The sequence below is a fragment of the Chiloscyllium plagiosum genome, unplaced genomic scaffold, assembly GCF_037043375.1.
Source record: "Chiloscyllium plagiosum isolate Xiang-an unplaced genomic scaffold, Cpla_swu_hap1 HiC_scaffold_37, whole genome shotgun sequence".
NCBI classification, from domain to species: Eukaryota; Metazoa; Chordata; class Chondrichthyes; order Orectolobiformes; family Hemiscylliidae; genus Chiloscyllium; species Chiloscyllium plagiosum.
The window spans coordinates 12,118,652-12,145,693 of NW_028270175.1; the positions used below are offsets into that span (position 1 = coordinate 12,118,652).

Consider the following 27,042-nt stretch of genomic DNA (forward strand, 5'->3'; position numbering starts at 1 on the left):
GATTTGTTCGTATATCTGGTTGTTGAATGTGAAGTGTGTTGTGAGGCACAAATCCAGCAGTTTAAGTTTGCCGTCTTTGTTGATGGGTTCAACGTCCTGTTGTCTGTTATGTCTGTTCAGCAGGTTGGCTATTGTTTCTCTGGCTAGGGCTTTGTCAATAGAGGTGAACAGTGCCGTTACATCAAATGAGACCATGGTTTCTTCCTTGTCTATGTGTATATTTCTGATGATGTCCAAGAATTCCTGTGTTGATTGTATAGAGTGTCTGGATCCGCTGATCAGGTGTTTCAGTTTCTGCTGTAGTTCTTTAGCCAGTTTGTGTGATGGTGTCCCTGGTAGTGATACTATGGGTCTGAGTGGGATGTCTGGTTTGTGCACTTTAGGTAGTCCATAGAATCTGGGGGTGTTGTTGCTTTCAGGTTTCATTCTTTGTAGGTCAGACCTGGTTATCTTCCGACAAACAGGAAGACAGCTAACGATCCGCATCCACGAACATCAACTAGCCACGAAACGACACAACCAGCTATCCCTAGTAGCCACACACGTAGACGACAAGCAACATGAATTTGACTGGGACAACACTACCATTATAGGGCAAGCCAAACAAAGAACAGCCAGAGAATTCCTAGAAGCATGGCACTCATCCACAAACTCCATCAACAAACACATCGACCTGGACCCAATATACCGGCCACTACAGCGGACAGCTGAAACTGACAACCGGAAGCGGCAGGGACAGGCCACTATAAATGCCTGAGGAAACACCACAGAAGTGCTTCACAGGAGGCTCCCAAGCACTGAGGATGTCACCTAGACAGGGGACGAAACGTTTGCAACAAAAACTTCCAGCTCGGTGAACAGAACCACAGCAACTCTTTAGGATTCTAGGATGCAATCCATCAGGGCTAGGGACCTATCCCTTTAACCTCATTAGTTTGTCTACTTCAACGTTTCTAGTAATGGTGATGGTACTTAATTCCTCCCACATATTCTTTAGTATTAATGAGATGTTTGAAGTATCTTCCACCATAAAGACTGCTGCAAAATGTCTAAGTCCTTGATCTTAGAATCCCAACAGTTTGGAACCAGGACATTTGGCCCAAGTCCACGCCGACCCTCCAAAGAGTAACCCAACTAGAATTATTACCCTACCCTATTACGCTACATTTCCTCTGACTAATGCATCTAACCTACACATCCCTAAACACTCTGGGCAATTTAGCATGGCCAATTCACCTAACCTGCACATCTTTGGAAGGAAACCACAGCACCGAGAGAAAACCCACACAGACACGGGGAGAATGTGCAAATCCCACACAGACAGTCACACGAGGCTGGAATCAAACGCAGATCCCTGGCACGGTGAGGCAGCAGTGCTATCCACTAAGCCACTGGGCTGCCCTAACTTTTGCCTCAGATTAATTTTCTAAGGGACCTATGTTCACTTTGACCTGTCTCTTCCCTTTATATATTTAAAGAAGTTCTTATTGTCAGTTTTTATATTCCTCACTTATTTGTCATTTTAGTTCATTTTCACATTCTTTCTTTCCTTTTATCCCTCCTTTGCTGGATTCTAAATTTATCCTTGACCAAAGATGTACAGATTAGGTAGATTAGCCTTGCTAAATTGCCCATAGTGTCCAGGGAGGTATCGGTTAGGTGGATTATGGGAAGTGCAGGGTTACAGGGATAGAGTAGGGGGGGTGTGGGACTGGGTAGGATGCTGTTCACTGGTCAGTGTGGACTCGATGGGCCAAATGGCCTGTTTCCACTCTATAGGGATTCTATGACTTGGGGCTATCACTGACTTTTGCCTCCTTCAAAGCTATTCATTTCAACTCTATCCCCTCCACTTCTTTGGTCAGCCATGGTTGGTTTATCTCTCTATTAGGATCTCTCCTCTGCATTGTTGAGGACAATAAATTACATCTTTAAATGTCTGCCATTGTTTGCTTACGTCTTTCCTGCTAATTTATCTGAATGTTATATTCAGTAATAGAAATTCTTAAAATGACTCATGTTTGACTGGGCAAAGTAGATGGCTTGTCAGATGGAAAAAAATGGAAAAAATCATTTGGTTGGATACTCAATAGTAATAAAAATCTAAAATATAAGAATACAGATTGGTGGTGTATTTAGCAGTGCTAATAGCTAACTTTGAAACAATTCGTAGCACATTAGACTTTTTTTCAAACTCCAGTAGAATTGAGTATGAAACTGAGGCTCAAACTCCAGTTCAATAGTGAGAGAGAGCTGTGCTGTTGGACATAACATCTTGTGGATGGACATTAAACCCAGATTTTGTCTGTTGGTGCAAAATGCCCCTATTTTTAAGAACAGGATACTTCTCAATTCTGGCCAAAATTTAATTCTCAACCAGCACCACTAAGACAGATAACTTGCCCATTGTCACATTGCTGCTTGTGGGATCTTGCTATACCCAAATTGTCTGGCTTGTTTCAAACATCATAAGGGTGACTATACTCAAACTTCATTAGCTGTAAACCGTTGTGGGATGTACTGAGATGGTCAATGGCACTATATAAATATAAGCCTCTTTATAGAATCCCTACAATGCAGAAAGAGACCAATCGGTCCATCAAGTCCACGTCAACCCTCAAAAGCATCCTATTCAGATGTGCCACCCACTAACCTATCCCCATAGCCTCACATTTACCATGGCTAACCCACCTAACCTACATAGCCCTAGACACTATGGGGCAATTTAACATGGCCAATCCACCCAACCTGCATTTCTTTGGACTGTGGGAGGAAACCCGAGCAAACCCACGGAACATGGGGACCATTTGCAAACTCCACCCAGACAGTTGCCCAAGGATGGAATTGAACCCAAGTCACTGTCACTGTGAGGCAGCAGTGCTAACCACCGAGCCACATGCAATCCCATTTTATCTTGCATAGTGGCGGTGAAACCATTTACATTTGTAGATCTTCTCCTGGAATTGTATCAACGTCAAAGAAACACAATGACTGTATTGAGTAGACCTGAAGGTTTCATGTCTTAGTTCAGTCGCATAGATGAGTTAAGATTTCCTTGCTCTGAAATGGTTCCCTAGACTGCAAGACATTTAGGTTAATAAGTTAATAATTATGGGTTCAAGTGATCAGACATTCACTCTTCTTTTCCGGGACCATGATTTAGATTCAGCTAGACTGACATACGATGCAAGTCACTTGCAAATTGTAAGGATCCTGTAAAATATTCAGGCTGCTGAAGGCATCAGGTTGCAGCACAGACTTAGCATTAAGTTAAGAACAACTTACCTTGATCTTACTAGAATATCCCAGAGACATTTGAAGCCAGGAACAGGGTTAGACTGCTCAACTCCTCAAGCCTATTCCACCATAGAATCCCTACATTGTGGAAGCAGGCCATTTAGCCCATTGAGTCCACATTGACCCTCCCATCCAGATCTGCCTTACTCTATAACCCTGTAATTTCCATGGCCAATCAACACAGCCTGTGGGAGGAAACCCATGCAGACATGGGGACAATGTGTAAACTCCACACAGACAATCACCTGAGGGTGGAATTGAACCTGGGCCCCTCTGAGGCAGCAGCGCCAACCACTGAGCCACTGTGTTGCCTAACCTGTGGCAGGCTGATCAGTAGCCTAACTCCATATAACTGCCTTTGGACAATATCCCTTAATGCCCTTAACAAAAATGTATCTACCTTCGATTTAAAATTAACAACTAATTTGGCATCAATTGCAGTTGTCGAACAGAGTTCCAAATCTCTACCACCTTTTGTATGTAGAAGTGTTTCATTACATTTCTCTCAAATAGTCTGGCCCTAATTTTCAGACTATGTCCCCTAGTTCTAGAATCACCAATGAGTAGAAGAAATAGTTTCTTTTTATCTGCCCTGTCTTTTCCTGTTAATATTTCGAAGAGTTTGATCAGCTCACCCTGTAATCTTCTAAACTCTTGAGAAAGCAAGCCTAATTTGTATAATCGCTCCTCACAAATTAACCCCTGAAGTCCAAATATTATTCTTGTAAACCTACATGGTACTTCTTTCAACGTCAATATATCCTTTCTGAAGTGTGGTGCCCAGATCTGCTCATTGTACTCCAAGTAGGTTTGAACCACAGTTTCACATAGCTGCAGCATTACTTCTGTGACCCTGTACTCTAGTCCTATAGATGTAAAGGCCAATGTTCCATTAACCTTCTTTATTAATTTCTGCATCTGTTTTGATACTTTAAAGTCTATGCACTCAAACCCTCAAGTCTCTTTGGACATCCACTGTATATAACTCCACGCCCTCTGAGTCACTGAGAAACTGAATCACATAAGGAGATAAGAGAGTAAGAATTTATTCAAAAAAGTAGGTCTTAAGGACAGAGGGGGAGGAGAGATTTAAGGTGGGAATCCCAGAGTTTAAGACTGAGGCATGTTGAAAGTACAGTTGCCAATGACAGAATGATTCTCACCTTCATGTGGAAAAGGCTTGATGTGAAGGAGTACAGAGATCTCACCATCACAATAACAATCAGAAAATCACAAGATGACTGATAGGAGAAAAAAGCTAATGTAGGGAAAAAACCTAATGTAACTGAAAGATACAGTTTGGGATTAAATAGAAATAGCTTTTCTTTGTATTAGAATCCCTACAGTGTGGAAACAGGCCCTCCAGCCCAACAAGTCCTCAAAGACCTTCCGAAGAAGCATCCATCCAGATCTATTCACCTCCCCTATTACTTCGTGTTACCCCAGACTAATCCACCTAACCTAAACATCCTTGAACACTATGGGCAAGGCCAATTCACTTAACCTGCACATCTTTTTGGATTGTGGGAGGAAACCCACACAGTCACCCAAGGCTAGAATTGAACTCAGATCCCTGGTGCTGTGAGGCAGCAATGCTAACCACTGAGTCACCATGCCACCATATTCAACCAGGTCAGCACAGCAGGTCAGGCAGCATCCATGGAAAGACTCTCCTACTCCTCGGATGCTGCCTGACCTGCTGTGACTTTTCCAGTGCCACACTTTTGACTCCAATCTCCAGCATCTACAATCCTCACTTTCTCTCTTTGTGTTCAATCACTCTAGAAATGGTTGGTTCCTGGGAACTGAAATGGCTTCCATCCTAAAATTCTTTGCATTGTCAAGTACAGATTCATCAAAACAAAGTGACATTCAAAAGTTGCCCTTTTCTTTACCAAGACTACCACTAGCCTCAAGGGTTGGTGGGAAACAGAAAGGGCCATGTCTTGTCTTAATGTTAGATCTTGATTTCTGTAAAAATTGAACCAAATATTGACACTGTCTTAATCTCACTTTGGATTTGCTGGAGGTGAAATTATGACTTTGCTTACCGCACACGGGAAGTACTGGTGACAGCACAGAAACTGACATAAAAGGTCAAACACAAAATTAACTGTTATCTATGTTAGTTCTTCATAAATTCATGATGTTTAAAATAAAAATATTTCCACTGTGTCTGGGTTGAGATATCTATGAATGAGGTATTTACAGGACAATTTTAAAACTGCGTTCTTTTGTCTTTCATGTTATATTTATTACTTCACCTTTGAATCTTTTCATTTTAATATTTCTCACCCATTGTCTTTTGACGTTCTATACCATACCCAAATGTAAAGACAACCTGCTCCATGCAGTCTGACTTCATTCCGTTCTCAACCATTGGGAGGTATATGAAGTTAAAAATCATATAACACCAGGTTATAGTCCAACAGGTTTAATTGGAAACACTAGCTTTCAGAGCGCTGCTCCTTCATCAGGTGGTTATGGAGTACACGATTGTAAGACACGGAATTTATAGCAGAAGTTTACAGTGTGATGTAATTGAAATTATACATTGAGAAATACCTTGATTGTTTGTTAAGTCTCTCATCTGTTAGAATGACCATGTTAGTTTCACTCCTTTCATATGTAAATTACAAAACTTTTTTTAAAAGTTACATTCTCAGGTTAACTTTAACAATTGGTGTCAGCCCAGATAATGTGTTGAAGGTGTTTGCCCCCTGTGTGCTGTTGTCTGTGCCATAATGTTTAGACTGATTCTAATCTTAAAAATGAATTAAGAGTCTTCCATGGATTCATATAGTTTTTGAGCAAAGTACAATGTAATTCTGCAAGTACAAATTCACCCCACAAACGTATTTGTGTATGTGTGCATGTCTTACAATTGTGTACTCCACAACCACCTGGTGAAGGAGCAGCGCTCCGAAAGCTAGTGCTTCCAATTAAACCTGTTGGACTATAACCTGGTGTTGTGTGATTTCTAACTTTGTACACCCCAGTCCAACACCAGCATCTCCAAATCATGAGGTATATGAGAGTAGCCTCAGTCTTCTACAGGAACATACAAACAGGAGCTGGCCATCGAGCCTGCCCCACTGTTCAATACAAAGGGTCTGTTTCCATGCTGTACATCTCTATGACTCTATGATCGAACAATTCAATGTCTTTCACTGTCAGAAGGTTGTGGATTGAAGACATCCTCTGAGGCTTGAACACAAAAATCAAAGCTAATGCTCCAGGAGCAGTACTGAGTCCTCCTAGGAGGTACTATAATTCAGACGAAATGTGAAAAAAAACATTTGTTCTCCTGAGTTAATGAAGATTTCAGAGCATCATTTTGAGGAAGAGTAGGGAGATTATCCCTGATGTTCTAGCCAATATTTATTCTTTTGGCAAGTTCACTAAAACAGACGATCTTCTGTTTTATCACACTGCTGCTTGAGAAATCTAACTGTGTGCAATTTCAACCATAGAATCACAAAGCTTTACAGATGGAAAGAAGTCCTTTCACCTATTGTGTTCATGCTGGTCATTAATCACCTACCTACTCAAATCCCATTTCCCAGTACTTAGCTGTATGATATAATGTTTCAACTCTCCTTTATGTGCTCAGGTCTTATCTAATTAGCAGTGGCAAGGGAAAAAAACACAGCTGAGTCTGAGCAAGAGGAGGCACTTGTCTTAACGACAAGATATAATCTATTGTATGATGGCCAGAGGTTCCAGTTAAGTTGACCAGATAGGGATGATTATAAAGATTATCAGGAGGCAGTGATGACATATTTGTCTCCATCAGAAGATTGAGACTGCTTTTTCTCTACCCAAAGATTGTGTGATATCATCAGGTTGGGTAGATTTGGTATTAACCTTTCTGACCCATTACATCACACAACAGGGAGCTATGAATAGTGTGATATAAAGTGCCTTCTTTAAGTATCCTTTGGACTTTTATTGATCCACAGCAATACTTTTAGTGATTCAACATTCATTCAAAGAAATGCTTATTTCTCCTGAACTGGTAAATAGACAAGGTCTTTTCTCTGGGTTGGGGGAGTCCAGAACTAGAGGGTATAGGTTTAAGATGAGAGAGGAAAGATTTAAAGGACACCTAAGGGGCAACCTTTTCACACAGATGGTGGTGCATGTCTGGAATGAGCTACCAGTGGAAGTGGTGGAGGCTGGTACAATTACAACATTTAAAAGGGCATCTGGATGAGTATAGGAATAGGAGGGGTTTTGAGGGATATGGGCCAAATGCTGGCAAATGAGACTAGATTAATTTAGGATATCTGGTTGGCATGGATGAGTTGGACCGAAGTGTCTGTTTCTGTGCTGTACATCTCTATGACTCTATGATGAACTCACAGTAAAGTTGATTTGAACATTACCATTTCTGTGATGTTCATCTCTGAGTTCTATTCCACTGCAGTTGGGACTTTATTGATTGTGTGATTTTGAATGTGCTATCAATGTTGCAGCACAGGAAGAAAGAACACAGAGATCCTATTTAGGGTGACTATTGTTCATAAGACTTGTCACCGTCTGGTCCTCAGCTCAGACAACAGTATTAAAACAGTTGCCTGTGGGTGTTAATGGAACACTGTGGACAATAATCTGGCATTTCCTTGACACCTCCTCACTTCAGATTCCTTGCAATACCCCAGTAATGTCACTGACCTATTAAAAATCATTGCATAATTTCTCATTATTATCAGCCTCAATCCTCTCTTTTTTTTCAAAATTATACAGATATTTGAAGAAAGAATTATGGTTTTATTTCCGGATGATCTTATTATACTCTCCACCGATGAACAGAAAACCATTGTTCAGTATGAAGTAAGTGTTTCCTTTCTGTCAGCCCCTAAATTAAATTCAAGCAGAGTTAAAAATGCATGACAGGGAGGAAATATTTAAGCTTCCTCCTTTAAATCAATTCTGTGGCTCTGTTCAGCAGGTAGATAACCTTCTCAAATCCCCTGCCTTCATGTTGTAGTTTCTAATACCATGTTCTAAGAGCTTTTAAATCACAATGTGAGGAGAAAGTGAGGGTTGCAGATGCTGGAGCTCAGAGTCGAGAGTGTGGTGCTGGAAAAACACAGCAGGTCAGGCAGCATCTGAGGAGCTGAAGAATCGACGCTTCGGGCAAGAGTCCTTCATCAGGAATGAGGCTTGTGAGCCAAGGGGGTAGAGAGATAAATGGGAGGAGTGGGGGTGTGGGGGGAAGGTAGCTGAGAGTGTGATAGGTAAATTAAGGTGGGAGTAATGGTGATAGGTTGGAGAGGAGGGTGGAGCAGAGAGGTAGGAAGGAAGATGGACAGGTAGAACAGGTAATGAGAGCGGTGTCGAGTTGGGAGGTTGGAACTGGGATAAGGTGGGGAGAGCGGAGATGAGGAAACTGATGAAGTCCACATTGATGCCAACAATCCATGGAGTGATCACAAACAAAATAACTCTCCCCAGCCACAGTCCGGCTGAACTCGGCCATGTAATACCTTGATGTGCAGTTCAACGTAGAGCTGGAATTCAAACTCTACATCCTATTAATCAAATTTTTCTGGCCTCACACAGTTACCAGCAAAACCTTTCTCTACATTTTCATCCCTTGGACACTAACAGAAAGTGGTGCTTAAATGCAGCATCTTTGTTTACTTTCCTTTAGTAAACTAACTTTCCAGCTCAGCAAGCAAACCTACATGCAGAACCACAATCTGAGCTACAAATCTCAAAACTTGCTAACTTTCCTTTAAGCCGATTATCCTATGAAGTCTGGTTTCATAGCTAGTTCACATTAATGAACTTTCTATGTTGATGTATATCCAGAATTGTCTGCCCTGAAAGATTTGCCACACTCTGTTAATCAGGAAATCTTGCATCTGGCAAAGGAAGAAGTGGGAGCCAATGGATTTACTCACAATACCCAGTGCAGCATAAAGGCTGACTTCCGTCCCCTCCCATAGCCCCTCCTCATTTGAAAAGAAGTTATTATAAAAATCTTCTGATCATCTATCTAGACATATAATGATACACCTCCATGACAAATGGGACTGAACCCAAGCATGGTGCTAGACGTAGGGACTGCCATAGAATCCCTCCTGTGTGGAAAAAGGCCATTCAACCCATTGAGTCTGCAATGACCCTCCAAAAGGTCCCACCCAGACCCACTATATCCCTGTAAGTCCATTTTCCACGGCTAATTCCCCTTTCTTGCATGTCCCTGGACACTATGGGCAATTTAGACTGGCCAATCCACCTAACCTGCACATTTTTGGACTGTGGGAGGAAACCAGAGCATCAGGAGGAAACCCACACTGACACAGGGAGAATGTGCAAACTCCACACAGAGAGTCACCCGAGGTTGGGATCAAACCTGGTCTTTAATGCTGTGAGGCAGCAGTGCTAACCACTGATCCACTATGCTTGCCCCATTACATTATACGATGTTTTTTAACTGGTTCTTATAGATGTGCTTAAATCTTTCCCCAATTTGTTTTGGCTGCCCTTCATCACTGCTCAAATCTTCATGTAGCTAATTGGCTATAATGCAGTTACAACAGCAGGTCATAGATTGGGAATACTGCTATGAGTAATTCAACTCCCGACTCCCCACAGCCTGCCACAAACTGCAAAGCATAGATCAGGTAAAATGCAATACTCTTCCTTTGCATGGATGCGTACAGCTCCACCAACAGTGGCACAGTGGTTAGCACTGCTGCCTCACAGCGCCAGAGACCCGGGTTCAGTTCCCGCCTCAGGCGACTCTCTGTGTGGAGTTTGCACGTTCTCCCCGTGTCTGCGTGGGTTTCCTCCGGGTGCTCCGGTTTCCTCCCACAGTCCAAAAATGTGCAGGTTAGGTGAATTGGCCATGCTAAATTGCCCGTAGTGTTAGGTGAAGGGGTAAATGTAGGAGAATGGGTCTGGGTGGGTTACGGGTCGGTGTGGACTTGTTGGGCCGAAGGGCCTGTTTCCACACTATAGGGAATCTAATCAACACACTAATAGCCCAACACCATTCAAAACAACAGCAGCCCACTCAATTGGCATCACATCCACCACCTTAAATATTCTGTCTTTTCAAGACTACTGTAGCTAGATTGTTATTCCTTTGCTGTTGAATGGATCAAAATCCTGGAACTCCCTTTTTAATCGCATAATAGGTGACAGTCTATCAGGACCTGGCACCTCAAGGAGCATTAGGGACTAAGAGGAGATACTGACTTACAGGAGAGAACATTGTGGGAAAGAGAGAGTAATGTGCCCATGGTAAATCTATTAACACGCTAAAATATGAAATTAATGACAAGTGACTAAAGAAATTAAGTTTTGGGTAAGAAAAAGAAGAAAGCATATGTCAGGTATACACAGGATAGATCACGTGAATCCTTAGAAGAGTATAAAGGCAGTAGGAGTATAGCTTATAGCTAAGAGAGAAATCAGGAGGGCAAAAAAGGGGACATGAGGTAGCTTTGGCAAATAGAGTTAAGGAGATTCCAAAGAGTTTTTACAAATACATTAAGGACAAAAGGATAACTAGGGAGACAATAGTGCCCCTTGAAGATCAGCAAGGCGGCCTTTGTGTGGAGCTGTAGGAGATGGGGGAGATACTAAACGAGTATTTTGCATCAGCATTTACTGTGGAACAGGCAATGGAAGATATAGAATGTAGGGAAATAGAGGGTGACATCTTGAAAAATGTCCATATTACAAAAGAGGAAGTGCTGGATGTCTTGAAAAACGTAAAGGATAAATCACCAGGTCCTGCTCAGGTATACCCTAGAACTCTGTGGAAAGCTAGAGAAGTGATTGCTGGGCCTCTTACTGAGATATTTGTATCATCGATAATCACAGGTGAGATGCCGGAAGACTAAAGGTTGGCTAACATGGCCACTATTTAAGGAAGGTGGTAAGGACAAGCCAGGGAATTATAGACCAGTGAGCCTGACCTCAGTGGTGGGCAAGTTGTTGGAGGAAATCCTGAGGGACAGGATGTACATGTATTTGGAAAGGCAAGGACTGATTAGGGATAGTCAACATGGATTTGTGCATGGGAAGTCATGTCTCACAAACTTGATTGAGTTTTTTGAAGAAGTGACAAAGAGGATTGATGAGGGTAGAACAGTGGATGTGATCTATATGGACTTCAGTAAGGCGTTCAACAAGGTTCCCCATGGGAGACTGGTTAGCAAGGTTATATCTCATGGAATAAAGGGAGAACTAGTTATTTAGATACAGAACTGGCTCAAAGGTAGAAGACAGAGGGTGGTGGTGGAGGGTTGTTTTTCAGACTGGAGGTCTGTGACCAGTGGAGTGCCACAAGGATCAGAACTGCGTCCACTATTTTCATAATTTATATAAATGATTTGGATGTGAGCATAAGAGGTTTAGTTAGTAAATTTGCAGATGACACCAAAATTGGAGGTTTAGTGGACAGCGAAGAAGATTATCTCAGATTACGACAGAATCTTGATCAGATGGGCCAATGGGTTGAGAAGTGGCAGATGGAGTTTAATTCAGATAAATGTAAGGTGCTGCATTTTGGAAAGCAAATCTTAGTAGGACTTATACACTTAATGGTAAGGTCCTTGGGAATGTTGCTGAACAAAGAGACCTTGGTGTGCAGGTTCATAGCTCCTTGAAAGGGAGTCGCAGGTAGATCGGATAGTGAAGAAGTTTGGTATGGTTTCCTTTATTGAGTACAGGAGTTGGGTATTGAGTACAGGAGTTGGGAGGGCATCTTATGGCTGTACAAGGCATTGGTTAGGCCACTGTTGGAATGTTTGCACAATTCTGGTCTCCTTCCTATTGGAAGGATGTTGTGAAACTAGAAAGGGTTCAGAAAAGACTTACAAGGATGTTGCCAGGGTTGGAGGATTTAAGCTACAGGGAGAGGTTGAATAGGCTAGGACTGTTTTCACTGGAGGGTCAGAGGCTGAAGAGTGACCTTCTCAAGGTTTACAAAATCATGAGAGGCATGGATAGGATAAATAGACAAAGTCTTTTCCCTGGGGTGGGGGAGTCCAGAACTAAAGGGCATAGGTTTATGGTGAGAGGGGAAAGATATAAAAGAGACCTAAGGGGCAACTTTTTCATGCAGAGTGTGGTACGTGTATGGAATGAGCTGCCAGAGGAAGTGGTGGAGGCTGGTACAATTACAACATTTAAAAGGCATCTGGATGGGTATAGGAATAGGAAGGATTGGAGGGATAGGGCCAGGTGCTGGCAGCTGGGACTAGATTGGGTTGGAATATCTGGTCAGCATGGATAAGTTAGATCAAAGGGTCTGTTTCCGTGCTGTACATCCCTATGACTCTATGCTCTATAGTCATCTCCAGATTACCACCGTACTGAAGATTTTTTGGAAGGTTTTAAAAGATACAGCTTTATTTTATTGGACACTATGCATTGCCCACTCCTTCAAGCACAAGGATGATGTAGCAAGATTTGATTGTTTTGGAGCATTGAAGTCAGGTTAATTAGTGCATTTAAAAGCCAATGATCATGATTAAAAATATGTTTGGTGCTAAAAATGAAGTAAGACTGATCTTTAATCCCAACCCACACAGGGAAGACTTGCAACTCAAAGCATCAGAGCTTTGGAAAGATCAGCTCGTGTAGGGCATCTTGAGTTTGAAATCACAGGTCAGTCATTTCATTTCGTGAATTTGGTTCCCACACATTAGATTTTCACACACTGCTTATTATTATTATTATTATTATTATTACTATTTGCCGTTGCAATTGTACCTCATGGAAATCTCTCATCTTGTTAATTTGAGCTTTCTTTCCAATGAAGCTACTCTGTAAATCCCCATGACCTTTTATTTTTGAAACTTTTTAAATAATTGCTCTATCTCACGGTTTTCTGGCCCTTACAGTCCATGGTTTGTCTTAAGCCTCATCTGTCTCTGAATTGACATAATTTCATTTTCAACAACCTTTAGAGCAGCACAATTGGCTCCAGCACCCTCATGTCAACTATTGCTCCATCCCCTGGATTTCATCCAATGGTACAAAATATATCTTTAGATGTCAGTCTGGACTCAACAACTATTGAATAGCCTGGGAGTAGTCTCAAAAGCTGTGTCTAGGAAGCAGCAGGTGTGATGCAGTCTCCTGTTGCTTTTTGCCCCATGTCAAACTTAAACTGAGGTTGATTGTGAAAACATCTATAGAACAAAGTCTATTGAAGTAGACCCGGCCCTCTTTCAATTAAGCAGGAACGATGTAATGAACCTCATTCAAATATGTTAATGCACAGTTCACATCATCTTAGCCAAAGTTATATGCTGTCTGACCTTTCTGGTGTAATAATTCTTAGTTCAGTTACTTACTTGAGCTTTATCTATGAGTAAACCCCAAGCTCAGCCAGCGGTTTTGCGGATCTATTTCTTAGAAAGCTCTGATCTCACTTCCGGGCAGAGGTTTAGACTTGGTCTTCCTGCTCTCCTAGCTAAAGATAGCAAGGCTGGGCAGTTAGTATGGTTACATTTGGACTGGGACTTATTTTTAGTTAAAAGCTAGAGTAAAACTCAGCTTTATAAAGAATTTCAATGATATTTTATCGAACATCTGACTCTGTCGTCCTTCAGTTCTAGCTTGTCATTTTCATTCCCTTGTTTTCATCACTGTATCATTGACTGTTCAGCCTTGGTCAGGACTTTAATTCCATCCCTACTTCCCAACTTCACTCTTTCCTCCTTTAAAATGAGGTAATGGTGGCATAGTGGTAATGTCAGTGGGCTAAAAATCCAATGCCCCTGGCTAATTTTCTGGCTGAGCCTGGGTTCAAAACTCACCATAGTAGATGGTGATGTTTGAACTTGTTTTTTTTTTAAATAAAACTAGTCTAATGGTGACCATGTTACCTTTATTGATTGTAAAAACTCATCAGGTTGACCAATATCCTTGAGGGAAAGAACTCTACCACCCTTACCAGGTCTGACCAACATATGACTCAGGATTCACAACAACATGATCAACTCTTAACAGCCCTCAGGGCATTTAGGGCTGGTCAATAAAGGCTGGTCCAGCCAGTGATGACCATACCTTATAAATGAATGAAAAAATGCTTCCCTAAACTCTTCAGCCAAGCTTTTTATCACTCTCTGTGTGGCTTTGTGTCAAAATGATGTTAAATAAAATATATTAATGTGAAGCTTCTTGGAATGTTTTACTCTGTTAAATAATTTATAGTTGTTTGGTCACAAATGCAAATTCTTATCTGTAGGTAACATGATGGAGCCTGTGAAGGTCTCTTGTGCCAAGCCAGCCGAATACAAAAAGTGGTTTTTCCACCTCCAGAAGGTATTGTCAAGAAAGTCAGCTTCCAAGGAAATTGAAAAATTTAACAGTGTGGATATCATTCAGGAATTTAACCAATCTGTGCTAATATTGTTTAATCTGAACCATTTAAGTCAGAGGATAAAGGAACTTGATCCAAATACTCTCCAGTGCCTTGCTACACAGATTAATTTTCATGCTTACATAATGGCATATGCATTTATTGGCCTTGTGTCTATTGGGTCACCTGGTGTAGTACATCACAGAGGAAATATTCAATAAGACCTGACTTTTTTTTGTTAAAGATTAAATATCACTGCCTGAAATGAACTATAGACTTTCATTTACATATATTGTTAACCTTTATTGATTTATCCTATCAAACATCCTTTAATGTTAAATCTTTGTAAACCCATAGTGGTGTTACACATTTTCTTTGTGTGGTATGAATCAAAGTATTGCAATAATGAGTTAATGCTCTTCTGTGTTTTTAGCCGGACTATAATACCAACACTTTGCCTTCGAATGGTCAGCTCCCACCAAGACCACCCAAGAAGAGAAGCAGCTGTCGTTACTGAGGTTGTTCCTACACAGTCTTGTGAATGCACTTCTACGTCATAGTCACCAGTTTACACTTGAAAAGCATGAAAACCTCAGAACAGTGATCCAGAAGACACTACTGATATACTGCTTGACTACCTGCACTGGCTTTGAAACTGAGTTAGGGAGTAGCAGGATTATGTCTTTCTAAAATATTCATCATTGGCATCTCTGCCTCATGACTCAGCACAATTTAAATGGAGGTAGATGGGCAACCTTTTAGTGGTCTTCTGCTGATGTTACTCTGAAACTGACTGCAAGAGTAAACAGCCTACAATCCATGTTCCCTCCCTCTGTCGTATACTTGATAGCATTGCAGTTGGAAATCTCAACTTGCTATGTGGAAAAATCATACTCAGTTATCATAACTTGCTGCTTCTTTTTGATAGCATGTTAGAACTGCAATGGGTTTGACCATAATGGCCACCGGAAATCAAAATGGCAAGACTGGAAAACAGAACTCCTCCCAGTAAAACCAGGACACCTTAAGGTGCACTCCTTATTTTGCCTGTGTTAGTTGATCTCACCTGTGAGTGAGGTAGGAGTACCATCACATGTCCTCAGAGCCTGTGTGCTCTGGCTGTTATGCTGCTACTGGGATTTGGGAGCATGCAGGTATTGGGTGAATAAGCCAAGCTTGGAAGTTGCATGTCCAAAGTCATACTCCATTCTCACAAACAGAGATGTCACCTGCAGTGAGATGCATTGTGGTTACAGTCACCCAAGGGACTGTAGGCCTGGATGAGTCACTGCTTTCAGACTGCGAAGGAGTGAAAATCTATTTTAATTAAATCGGATCTGGATTGCCAATAAGATTGGCGTTCATCATTCATTCCTTGTGATTGTCCAGAAAACATTAGTGATTTGTAAAAACCTTTTACTATCCTCCTGTACTTCTATACTGGAATGCGCATGACAATAAAGGATAGTCTATATTCTATTCTTGAGCAATTGCAGTTCACGTGGTAAAGGCAACCCCAGGCTGAACTTAAATAGGGTGTTCTTGTATTTTGTTCCCACAACCAGACAGCACATTTCTACAGGTCCCACTAATGTACTTTGCAAGATTTTTTTCTCTAATGGCATTGTAATTTTTACATTTGGAGGAGATACAAATGTCAGTGGTGTGCTGAAGATTTGTCAATCAGTGATGTGATACCTGATTGTCATTTTCTTTACATGACTCTGCATGTCATCAACATTTACAGATTACATTTTTCAAAACAACTTTTTAAAAAAATCACCACGTAACCTATTTGTTGATGATGTTTCATTGTACCTACTACTTCTTAAAGAAACATGAGTGATAAAGATCTTTAGTCTTTCATTGCAAGTTCCAAAACAAGAAACTTACATTTGGTCAGCTTTCAGAGGAATATTATTCTTTCATCTGTGGAGTTCACTGCCTTGTAGGTATTGCTTCAGTTTCAGTTATAACAAATGTACACGTAGAGAGTGTGCTTACTCTCTGTAAAGTGAAATATGGCTCGGAGATTCATGCCTCATAAAAGAATCCATGATACAAGCCTTCCTTCGTAATAACTGTGAAATAAATTTCTCTTTTAAAACATAATTATTTACATATTATCATTTATAGGTATGATTTAGGTTTCGGAATCATTTTAATGTTTTCATTTTCAGAAGGGATTTTGATAAAGATTGTGGGAAGAATCTGTTTCCAATGGCAAGAGGGCCGGTAACCAAAGGACACAGATTTAAGGTAAAGAAGCTGGTGGGCTGGGGGCTTTGGAATAAAGGGATTTCTAATTTAAGTTACAAGTTGGAATGCACTATTTGACAGCAGATTCAACAGTAACTTCCAAAATGGGATTGGGCAGGAAAATCTGTGAGCAAAGAATGGGTGGATGGGACCAATTAGTTCACTCTGAAAGAGAATCAGCACAGATGCAATGAGATGAATGGCTTCTCTCTGGACTGCAAGATCTGTTATTCAAATTCCCTACCTTTGAGCGAAGGTTCTTCAAAATTTATCATACTTACTTTTTGCTCACCAAAAATGTATTATCTGTATCCTAACCAATGCAAGAATCCTCAAAAATCCCAGGCTTTGACAGATATTCTTTGTAGGTAAATGAGTGAGCCATTTTGGGCAGTAAAGACCCACTCTTCAGGCCCGTGCTCCCAGGATTGTGGTGAGAAAATGTCGGCCAAGATTTTAGCTCAAGCTCCTTTGTGTTGAATACCAGTGGGCGGAAGGTGTGTACAGATTTCAGACTCAGTCTTTGTGAAGAATGGGTGTGCAATACACTGTTCTTGGCTGGCACCTGAAAATTGGTTAGTTGTCTGAGTACAGGCAGTTCTTCCAGAACGCGATAGTTGTGTTCCTGTGCGACCCCATGCTATACAAAAATTGTGTAGTGCAAACAATACTTAAAGTGTTGGTTACTAACCATATTATAGCCAATGTGCACTTTACAAGTTTGAGCTTGAGAAACAGCATTCCCTATTCACCCAATTGCAATATAGCCAATTTGTGTCAACAAAAGACGGGACATAGCAGAACTGCCTGTATGTTACTAGTACCTGGGAAAGCATATGCCTGACACAGGTGCATGCTTTCAACAGCACAGAAAGTCGAGGAAAGAAGGAATATAGAAATATAGATTGTGTGCACAAACTGGCAAGTTACTCTGTTTCTAAGCTCAGTTACATTTTCAGACTTGACACATTGAATTTTCCACCCTGATTTCTTGAGTAAATTATTTTTATGTTTTCTCTATGTTGTATAGAATTCTCTGTTTTTGATGCAGCCCAGATCTGCAATGATAACATTCTGGAGTATCTTTGTGATGGTACTTATTAAGTTAGTAACTCACTTATTAATAACTACCATTACTTAATTCTGGAAAATATCTTTCCTTTTTTAGCATGGGTCTTCCTTTTGATTTTTGATTTAACATTTTTTTTTCCCTCTCAAAATTGGTTCAGTGACTTACCTTTGTGTCAGAGGACTGTGTGTTTGAGTCCCAACTGTCCACATATGATCTTGGCTGTCACTTCAGTGCAGTATTAAGGGAGCAACTGTACTGTCTGAGGAGTCATCTGTGGGAGTGAGATATTAAATCAAAGTCCTACCTAATCTCAGGTGTATTCATTGTATATTAAATGTTGCCTTGCATACAGTTGATGAGTAATACTTAGAGTTTCACTTGAGTGCTTACAATGAGACTATTGAAACGGCTGTATTTCAGTTAGGAGATGTACGCTTGTAATGTTTGGCTCTGTAAATAAATGTACAACTGACTAAAAGCTGTCTCCTTTGCCGACTGATCATCTGGAATATAACAATCAATTTTTAAAGAAGGACCACGGAATTCTCTCTAAAGTCCAGGACAATACTGAATCATCAGTCCACATCATCAGTGGCTGTGCATCACTACAATTCATAAGGTCCTTCGTTGGCTGTAGAGCTCTCTGGAGTGTTCTGATGTCAAGAAAATTGATGAATAAATGTACTTTCTTACATTCTTTTTTCTTTTTGCTTTCTGAATTATTTTATTATTTTCAGCTTTCCTCACTGGTCTTCTAACATCATATTCCTTATGGACAACATAGCAACTGAACTTCTCTCAGTCAAATTTACTTTTGACCTGAACATCAGACGTTTCACAACAGGAAACAGAGGTGACTTATCTGAAATAATGGAATTTAATGGTATTGAGATAATTTAACATTGGTATAATTTACAAGCAGCATTAGTTTGCCACTGGATGGCATAATTGCTCAATAGTTAACGCCACTGCCTCACAACACCAAGGACCTAGACTTGATTCCAGCCTTGGGTGATTGTGTGGAGTTTGTATGCTTCCCATTTCTGTGCGTATTTCTTTTATTCCTCTCACTGTCCAAAGATATGCAGGTCAGGTGGATTGGAAGTGGTAAATGTGGGGATGGGGTAGGGAATGGATCTGGGTAAGATACTCTCTGGACAGTCAGTATAGACTTGATAGACTGAATGGCCACTTTCCACACTATAGGGAGTCTATGAGCATTAAAAATCTTTAAGAAAACAGACAATACTTGGTAATCTTAAAATCGGTTGGTTTTGTTAGTGTGAAATTAATGCATAATATTTAACTATATATTATGGATCATAGCTCATTCTTAGAAATTGAGATGATCAGAACTATTAGTGTAGATTTATGAATTTGAAACTGGATTGAAATAACATCAGATAATCTGTGTACATAGTTCTATGATGCTCTTTGTACTCTGATCTGGAAAAAGTTTGCTGCCCAATAGGTGATCCAGATCTAAATGCCCAATGTTTGTTTGTGATTGTACTTTACTTTTTTCTCCCTATATGATCAATAGTATTTTCTTTGCATCTCCTTCAATACTGCTCATAGTTATCTGATTCTTTGTTCACGTGCACTTGTGAAACCAATACAGAAGAACAAATCATCATTGACTATGGGTGTACATTTCCCCAGTATGGGCATACTGAGGGGTCATATTAGTTTTAAAGATTAGCATCTATATATTTGTATCCTGGTCAATAAAACAAACAGATCATCGGGTCTTCATTGTGTTTGTGGAATCCTGCTGGCTTTTGAAAAATTTGTTATCAGAATGTTGGCTTTGCTGGCTGGCCCAGCATTTATTGCTCATCCCTAATTGTCCTTGCGAAGGTGGTGGTGAACAGCTTAAATGATAAGCCAGTTTGCACACAGCAAGATCCCACAAGCTGCTGCATTAGAAAAATGACTGCATTTCAACTTTAAATTCTTGGTTCTAAAACACATTCAGAAGACCTACGGTCATGAAGAGTGTTGCATAAGTGCAAGTTCCCATCTTGTTGTTGTGGTTCTGTTCGCCGAGCTGGGAATTTGGGTTGCAGACGTTTCGTCCCCTACACAAATTCCCAGCTCGGCGAACAGAACCACAACAACGAGCACCCGAGCTACAAATCTTCTCCCAAACTTTGCCCATCTTATTTTGATTTATTCTCAAAATGCTGATATGAAAAGTTTTGGCTGTTCACAGATGGGATTCACTCACCAATAATGCAATGATTTTATTTCAGTTCTTTAAACATAAGAGGACTGAGTACTGGATAGAGTTTGGTCCTGGAGCCATTGCTTCAATGTTGCTGATTTCGGAGCCTGTGGCACAAACGTGTAGTGACTTGTGAAAGCTGTAGAGGGCGCACTTTCTCTGCTTTCACCTCCATTGTTAGGGTGGAAACAAAGAGCTTCATTTTTGTTTAGCTTTCACATTTTAGTTGCAAATTCTTTATTTTGAGCCTAACTGACAAATCAAGATTAGAAACATTAGGAAGAATCTTATAGGAATTAGAGCAATATGGCCTTTGCAAATATGTGTGGAAGAAATGTACAAGAGGGCCAGCCTTTTAGTGAGTTTTGAGGTGATTTGTAGCTCAGGTTGAGGTTCTGGATATAGATTTAGTCGCTGAGCTGGAAGGTTCGTTTTTAAATGTTTCGTCACCATGCTAGGTGACATCATCAGTGAGCCTCCGGATGAAGCATTGGAGGTATGCCCACTTTCTATTTATGTGTTTAGAGTTCCTTGGATTGGTGATGTTATTTTCTGTGGGATGTCATTTCCTGTTCTTTTTCTCAGGGGGTGGTAAATGGGATCCAAGTCAATATGTTTGTTGATGGAGTTCCGGTTAGGATGCCATGCTTCTAGGAATTCTCGTGTATGTTTCTGTTTGGCTTGTCCTAGGATGGATGATTTGTCCCAGTTGAAGTGGTATCCTTTCTCATCTGTATGTAAGGATACTAGTGAGAGTGGGTCATGTCTTTTTGTGGCTAGTTGGTGTTCATGTATCCTGATGGCTAGTTTTCTGTCTGTCCAATGTATTGTTTGTTACAGTTCTTGCAAGGTATTTTGTAAATAAAATTAGTTTTGCTTGTTGTCTGTGTAGGGTCTTTCAAGTTCATTAGCTGCTGTTTTAGTGTGTTCGTAGGTTTGTGGGCTACCATGATGCCAAGAGGTCTGAGTACTAGGCAGTGGTGCATGGCCAATTCACAGGATTATTGATTGCTAATCAGTTTGTTAATGCCCAACTTGCATCATTAATAGTCAGCTTCTAATCTTCCCAAACGCATCAAAACATGCTTGACATTGAGAATTATTTTTTTTAGATTATATTACTTACAGTGTGGAAACATGCCCTTCGGCCCAACAAGTCCACAACGACCCGCCGAAGCGCAACCCACCCAGACCCATTCCCCTACATTTACCCCTGCACCTAACACTACGGGCAATTTTAGCATGGCCAATTCATCTGACCTGCACATTTTTGGACTGTGGGAGGAAACTGGAGCACCCGGAGGAAACCCACGCAGACACGGGGAGAATGTGCAAACTCCACACAGTCAGTCGCCTGCGGGAATTGAAACCGGGTCTCTGCCGCTGTGACGCAGCAGTGTTAACCACTGTGCCACCGTGCCACCCACAATTCTCAATGAGGAAATCAGAACAGGTACTTGGTTAGCCCTGAAGGACCTCCATGTTGAACATTGGGCATTAACATTTCAGAGTACACACTATGGACACTGGCCACACCCACCCAATGTTCACAGATATTGGCTCCTGACACAAACTTCCCCTCCCCCAGCCTTATGGAACATCTCTGATTCACTTTCAGATACTTCTGCTCTTCAATGCTGCACTTGGGCTGCACTGGTAACTATCAATGTAATGCTGCAGGAAGGACACTGTGCACTCAGGGACTGGACCAGGCTGCATCTCCAGGCTATTCACTCATTGTCTTGGCACTTACTTACTTACTATGAGCCCACCTGAGATACCAAGCTCATAATACCATCAGACCATAAAACATAGGAGCAGAAATTAACCCATTTATTCTTAATGGCTTAATTAAGAAATGGTCAATGCGCATGCATTGTGTTTGCTATATGAACAAATCTTTGGATTGTGGGAGGAAACCAGAGCACCTGGAGGAATCCCATGCAGACACAGAGAGAATGTGCAAATTTCACACAGATACTCGCCCGAGGACAGAAGCAAACCCAGTTCCCTGGTGCTGGGAGCCTGGTTTCAAATCCTGCCACAGCAGATGGTGGAATTTTTAATTGAATTCAATTTTTTAAAAGATTAAAAATCTACTGATGACCATGAATCCATCACCGATAGTTGGTTCATTAAACCCCTTCATGTGTGGCAAGGTCACAAAATGTACTCTGGGTGGGGGATTTCAATGTCCACCACCAAGAGTGGTTCAGCAACAGTACTACTGACTGAGCTGGTCGGTCCTAAAGGACACAACTGCGAGGCTGGGTCTGCAGTATGTGGTGAGGGAACCAACAAGAGGGAAAGACATACTTGATTTCATCCTTACCAATCTGCCAGCTGCAGATGCTTCTGTCCATAACAGTATGAGTAAAACTGACCATTGCACAGTCATTTTGGAGGTGAAGTCCTGCCTTTAAATTGAGAACATATTCCATCATGTTGTGTAGCATTATCACCATGCTAAATGAGAGACTTCAAACAGATCTAGCAACTCAAGGTTGGGCAACCATGAGGCCCTGTGGACCATTAACGGCAGCAGAATTATACTCCAGCACAATCTGCATTCATGGCTCAGCATATTCCCCCCTACTCAACCATTTCCACCAACCAAGGGGATCAACCCAGATTGAATGGAGGTAGGACAGCAGGAATAGCACCAGGCAGACCTGAAGATGAGGTGTCAGCCTGGTGAAGCTACGAAACAGGACTACGTGCATGCCAAACATCATTAGCAGCAATTAATAGACAGAGCTAAGCATTCCCACAAACAACCATGCAGATCTAATTTCTGCAGAGCTGCCATATCCAGTCATAAATTGTGGAGAAGTAAGGGACTCACTAAAGGAGGAGGCTCCACAAATATCCCCATCTTCAATGATGGACGAACTCAGCATATCAATGCAAAATATAATTAACTGTCTTCAGCCAGAAATGCTGAGTGAATGATCCATCTTAGCCACCTCCAGTGGTACCTAGCATCAGTGATGGCAGTTTTCCGCCTTTTTGATATCAAGGAATGGCTGGGAGCACTGGACTTTGCAAAGGCTATGGACACTGATAATATTCCAGCACTTGGTCTGAAGACTTGAGTTGCAAAACTTGTCACTCCCCTAATACAATTACAACACTGGTATTTTCCCGACAATGTAGAAAATTGCCCAGGTAATAACCAAAAAGCAGGACAAATCTAACCCAGCCAGTTACTGCCCCATTAGTCTACACTTGATCATTGGTAAACTGATGGAAGGTGTCATCAGCAGTCTGTCAATCTGCTCAGCAATAACCTGCTTACTGATACATAGCTTGGGTTTTGCCAGGGCCAATCAGTTCCTGACCTCATTACAGCCTTGGTTCAAACATGAACAAAATAGCCGAATTCCAGAGGGGAGTGACAGCTCTTAAAATCAAGGCCACATTTGATGGAGTGTGACTTTTTTTTTAGATTAGATTACTTACAGTATGGAAACAGGCTGTTCGGCCCAACAAGTCCACACCGACCCTCCGAAGAGCAAACCACCTAGACCCATTCTCCTACATTTACCCCTTCACCTAACTCTATTTAGCATGGCCAATTCACCTAGCCTGCACATATTTGGACTGTGGGAGGAAACCAGAGCACCCAGAGGAAACCCACACAGACAGGGGGAGAATGTGCAAACTCCACACAGACAATTGCCTGAGGCAGGAATTGAAGCCAGGTCTCTGGTGCTGTGAGGCAGCAATGCTAACCACTGTGCCACCGTGCCACCCATGTGACATGAAGGATCCCAAGCAGAATCAATGGGTATCGGGGGCAAACTCCCCACTGGTTGGAGTCATACCTGACACATAGGAAGATTGAAGTTGTTGGAGGCCAATCATCTCAGCTCCAGGACATCTCTGCAGGAGTTCCTCCGAGTTGAGTCCTAGGCCCAACCATCTTCAGCTGCTTCATCAATGACCTTCCCTCCATCATAAGGTCAGAAGTGTGGATGTTCACTGGTGATTGCACAATATTCAATATCATTCATGAGTCCTCAAATATAGGAGCAGTCCACAATCAATGTGACATGATCTGGTCAATTTCCAGACTTGGGCTGACAAGTGGCAAGTAACATCGTGCCACACAAATACAAGGCGATAACCATCTCCAAAAACAGACAATCTAACCATTGCCTTTTGACTTTCAATGGTGTTACCATCACTAAATCCCCAAGTATCAAAATCCTGGAATTTACCATTGACCAGAAACACAATTGGACTCACTATGAAAATACAGTGGCTGTAAGAGCAGGTCAAAGGCTAGGAATACTGTAGCAAATAGCTCACCTCCTGACTCCCCAAAATCTGTCCATCATATGCGAGGCACAAGTTAGGAGTGTGATGGAATACTCCAATTTGCCTAGATGGATACAGGTCTAACAACAATCAAGACATTTTACACCATCCAGGACAAAGTAACCCACTTGATTGGCACCACATCCACAAGTATCCACTCCCTCCATCACTGATGCTCAGTTGCAGCAGTATGTACTATCTACAAGATGTGCTGCAGAAATTTGCTAAAATACTTAGACACCACCTTTCAAACCCATGACTACTTCCATCTAGACGGACAAAAGCAGCAGCTACATGGGAACACCACTCCCTGCAAGTTCCCCACCAAACCACTCAACGTCCTGACTTAAAACCATTTTGCCATTCCATCAGTGTCATTGAAATTCCCTCCCGAAGAGCATTGTGGGTCAACCCACAGCATGTGGACTGCAGCATCCAAGCGGAAAGCTCACCACCACGTGTTCAAGAGCAACTAAGGACGGGCAATAAAATGCTGACCCAGCTAGCAATGCCCACATCCCAAGAGTGAATTTTTAAAAATTGAGTAAGTGAGTTCGGATTGTAACTTTATCATCTCAACGCCAACACGAACTGGACTGAGGGTTAAAATAGTGTCTACCGTGTGGAAGTTGTAATAAATTCAGTTCTGGTGAAGCAAGGAACTTTCTTGTAAATGACTTTATTCGACACACCTCAAAGCTAAAGGCGACTTGTTAAAAAAATGATATTGTTCTGAACAATTCGAAATATTCTAGCACGATAGCAGTCTACAGTCTCCACCCCCGCAATATTGCCCTCCTGCAACTCAAGGTCTTTCTTACCTTGAGATTTGACAATTTCAGTGCATTCCTGGCCAGCTTTTGGCATTGTACTCATTACAAATGCGAGCACATTAAAAATTCCCACGTCCTGAATTCCATTAAGTTCCATTGATCCATCATGCCTCCATTCATTAAAGACATTGGCTCCCTGTCTGCCAGCACATTGACTTCAAAAATTCTTTCTTTTCATTTCAAATCCTGAGTTCTGACAAAAGGGTTACTGACCATATGGCAATGGCCGAGTGGGATTATCATTGAGCTATTAGTCCAGAGGTCCAGGTGCTGTCCTGGGGATTAGGATCAAAGCCTGCCATGTCAGATGGTGAAATCTGAATTCAACAAAAATGGCATGGTGGCTCAGTGGTCAACACTGCTGCCTCACAGCTCCAGGGAGCTGGGTTTGATTTCAGCTTCGAGCGACTGTTTGTGTGGAGTTTGCACATTTGCCCTGTGTCTGCATGGGTTTCCTCCCACAGTCCAAAGATAGGTAGGTTAAGTGAATGGGCCATGCTAGATTAACCATAGTGTTCAGGGATATGTAGGCTAGGTGCATCATTCAGGGGAAATGTAGGGTTGGGAATGGGTCTGATTTGGATACCCCTCAGAGAGTCAGTGAGATCTTGTTGGGCCACACAACTTGTTTCCACACTGTAGAGTTTCTATTCTCTTCTTTTCTGAAAATCTGAAATTAAGAGTCTAATGATGACCATCAATTGTCAGGAAAAATCCATCTAGTTCACTAATGTCGCTGAGGGAAGGAAGCTGCTCTTCTTACCTAGTCTGGCCCATATATGACTCTGGACCCACAGCAACGTGGTTGACGCTTATGGGCAATAAATGCTGGCCTAGTCTGCAATGCTATCATCCCATGAATGAAAAGACACAAATTGAATGGCTGAATTTTATTGAATATCGGCTAAGTGTCAATTTTGACGTTAAACATCCAGCCATCCACCCGGTCAGAGGGAATTTTGGCACCATGCTTTGTCAGTGGGGACCTGGACCTCTAGTAATGAGGGAGTGCATGCAGGTGCTGTCCATGGAGCATGGCCTGAGATGTCGGTGACTAGTGTCCAAGATGAGGGGAAGCTGGAGAAACAAGCAGTCACCCAATACCCACGCTGACTCTCCTGTTGGGAAATATCCAATAGATGGAATAATGGGAAACTGCACATCATTGGCTGTGATGACATGATACTGAGGATGTTAATACATGCAAATTGTACACATAAGACCATAAGACATAGGAGCAGAAATTGGGCCATTCAGCCCATCGAGTCTGTTCCACTATTCAATCATGGCCAATATGTTTCTCAACACCATTCTTCTGCTTTTTACCCAGAACCCCTGATCCCTTTGATAATCAAGAATCTTTCTACCTTTGTCTTAAATTATACTCAATGACCTGGCCTCCACGGCCTTCCGTGGCAGTGAATTCCACAGATTCACCACTCTCTGGCTGAAGAAGATTGCTGCTTATCTCTGTCCTAAAGGGTGTTCCCTTTACTCTAAGGCTGTGCCTTCAGGTCCTAATCTCTCCTACAGGCCTCCCTCTAGCGAGAATTCCGCCTCGCTGTTCAACATTTTGTTGAAAAATTAGACTTCTTGCTTTTAGCATCAGGAATCTTCTTCCTGCCAATCTCATGCTATTCTCCCAATCTTTTTGTCTTGTAGTGGCTGGGAAGATCCCAGAAAACTCTGTTTC

The 27,042-nt window shown here is 41.7% G+C and overlaps 1 protein-coding gene across 4 annotated transcripts in view; it reads left to right on the top strand.

Moving 5' to 3' along the window:
* LOC122540401 (putative pleckstrin homology domain-containing family N member 1) overlaps positions 1 to 27,042 on the top strand; it is an 83,802-nt gene that overhangs the window by 50,232 nt on the left and 6,528 nt on the right. For 3 of the 4 annotated variants that reach the window (XM_043676091.2, XM_087980334.1, XM_043676092.2), the window contains 4 exons: positions 8,047 to 8,133; positions 12,858 to 12,933; positions 14,522 to 14,598; positions 15,069 to 18,448. In XM_043676091.2, the coding sequence (XP_043532026.1) occupies positions 8,047 to 8,133; positions 12,858 to 12,933; positions 14,522 to 14,598; positions 15,069 to 15,152 (324 nt within the window). In that variant the 3' untranslated portion in view covers positions 15,153 to 18,448. Of the gene's footprint in view, positions 1 to 8,046; positions 8,134 to 12,857; positions 12,934 to 14,521; positions 14,599 to 15,068; positions 18,449 to 18,703; positions 18,820 to 27,042 lie in introns of those variants that run through there. The other variant, XR_015753438.1, reaches the window with a different exon arrangement.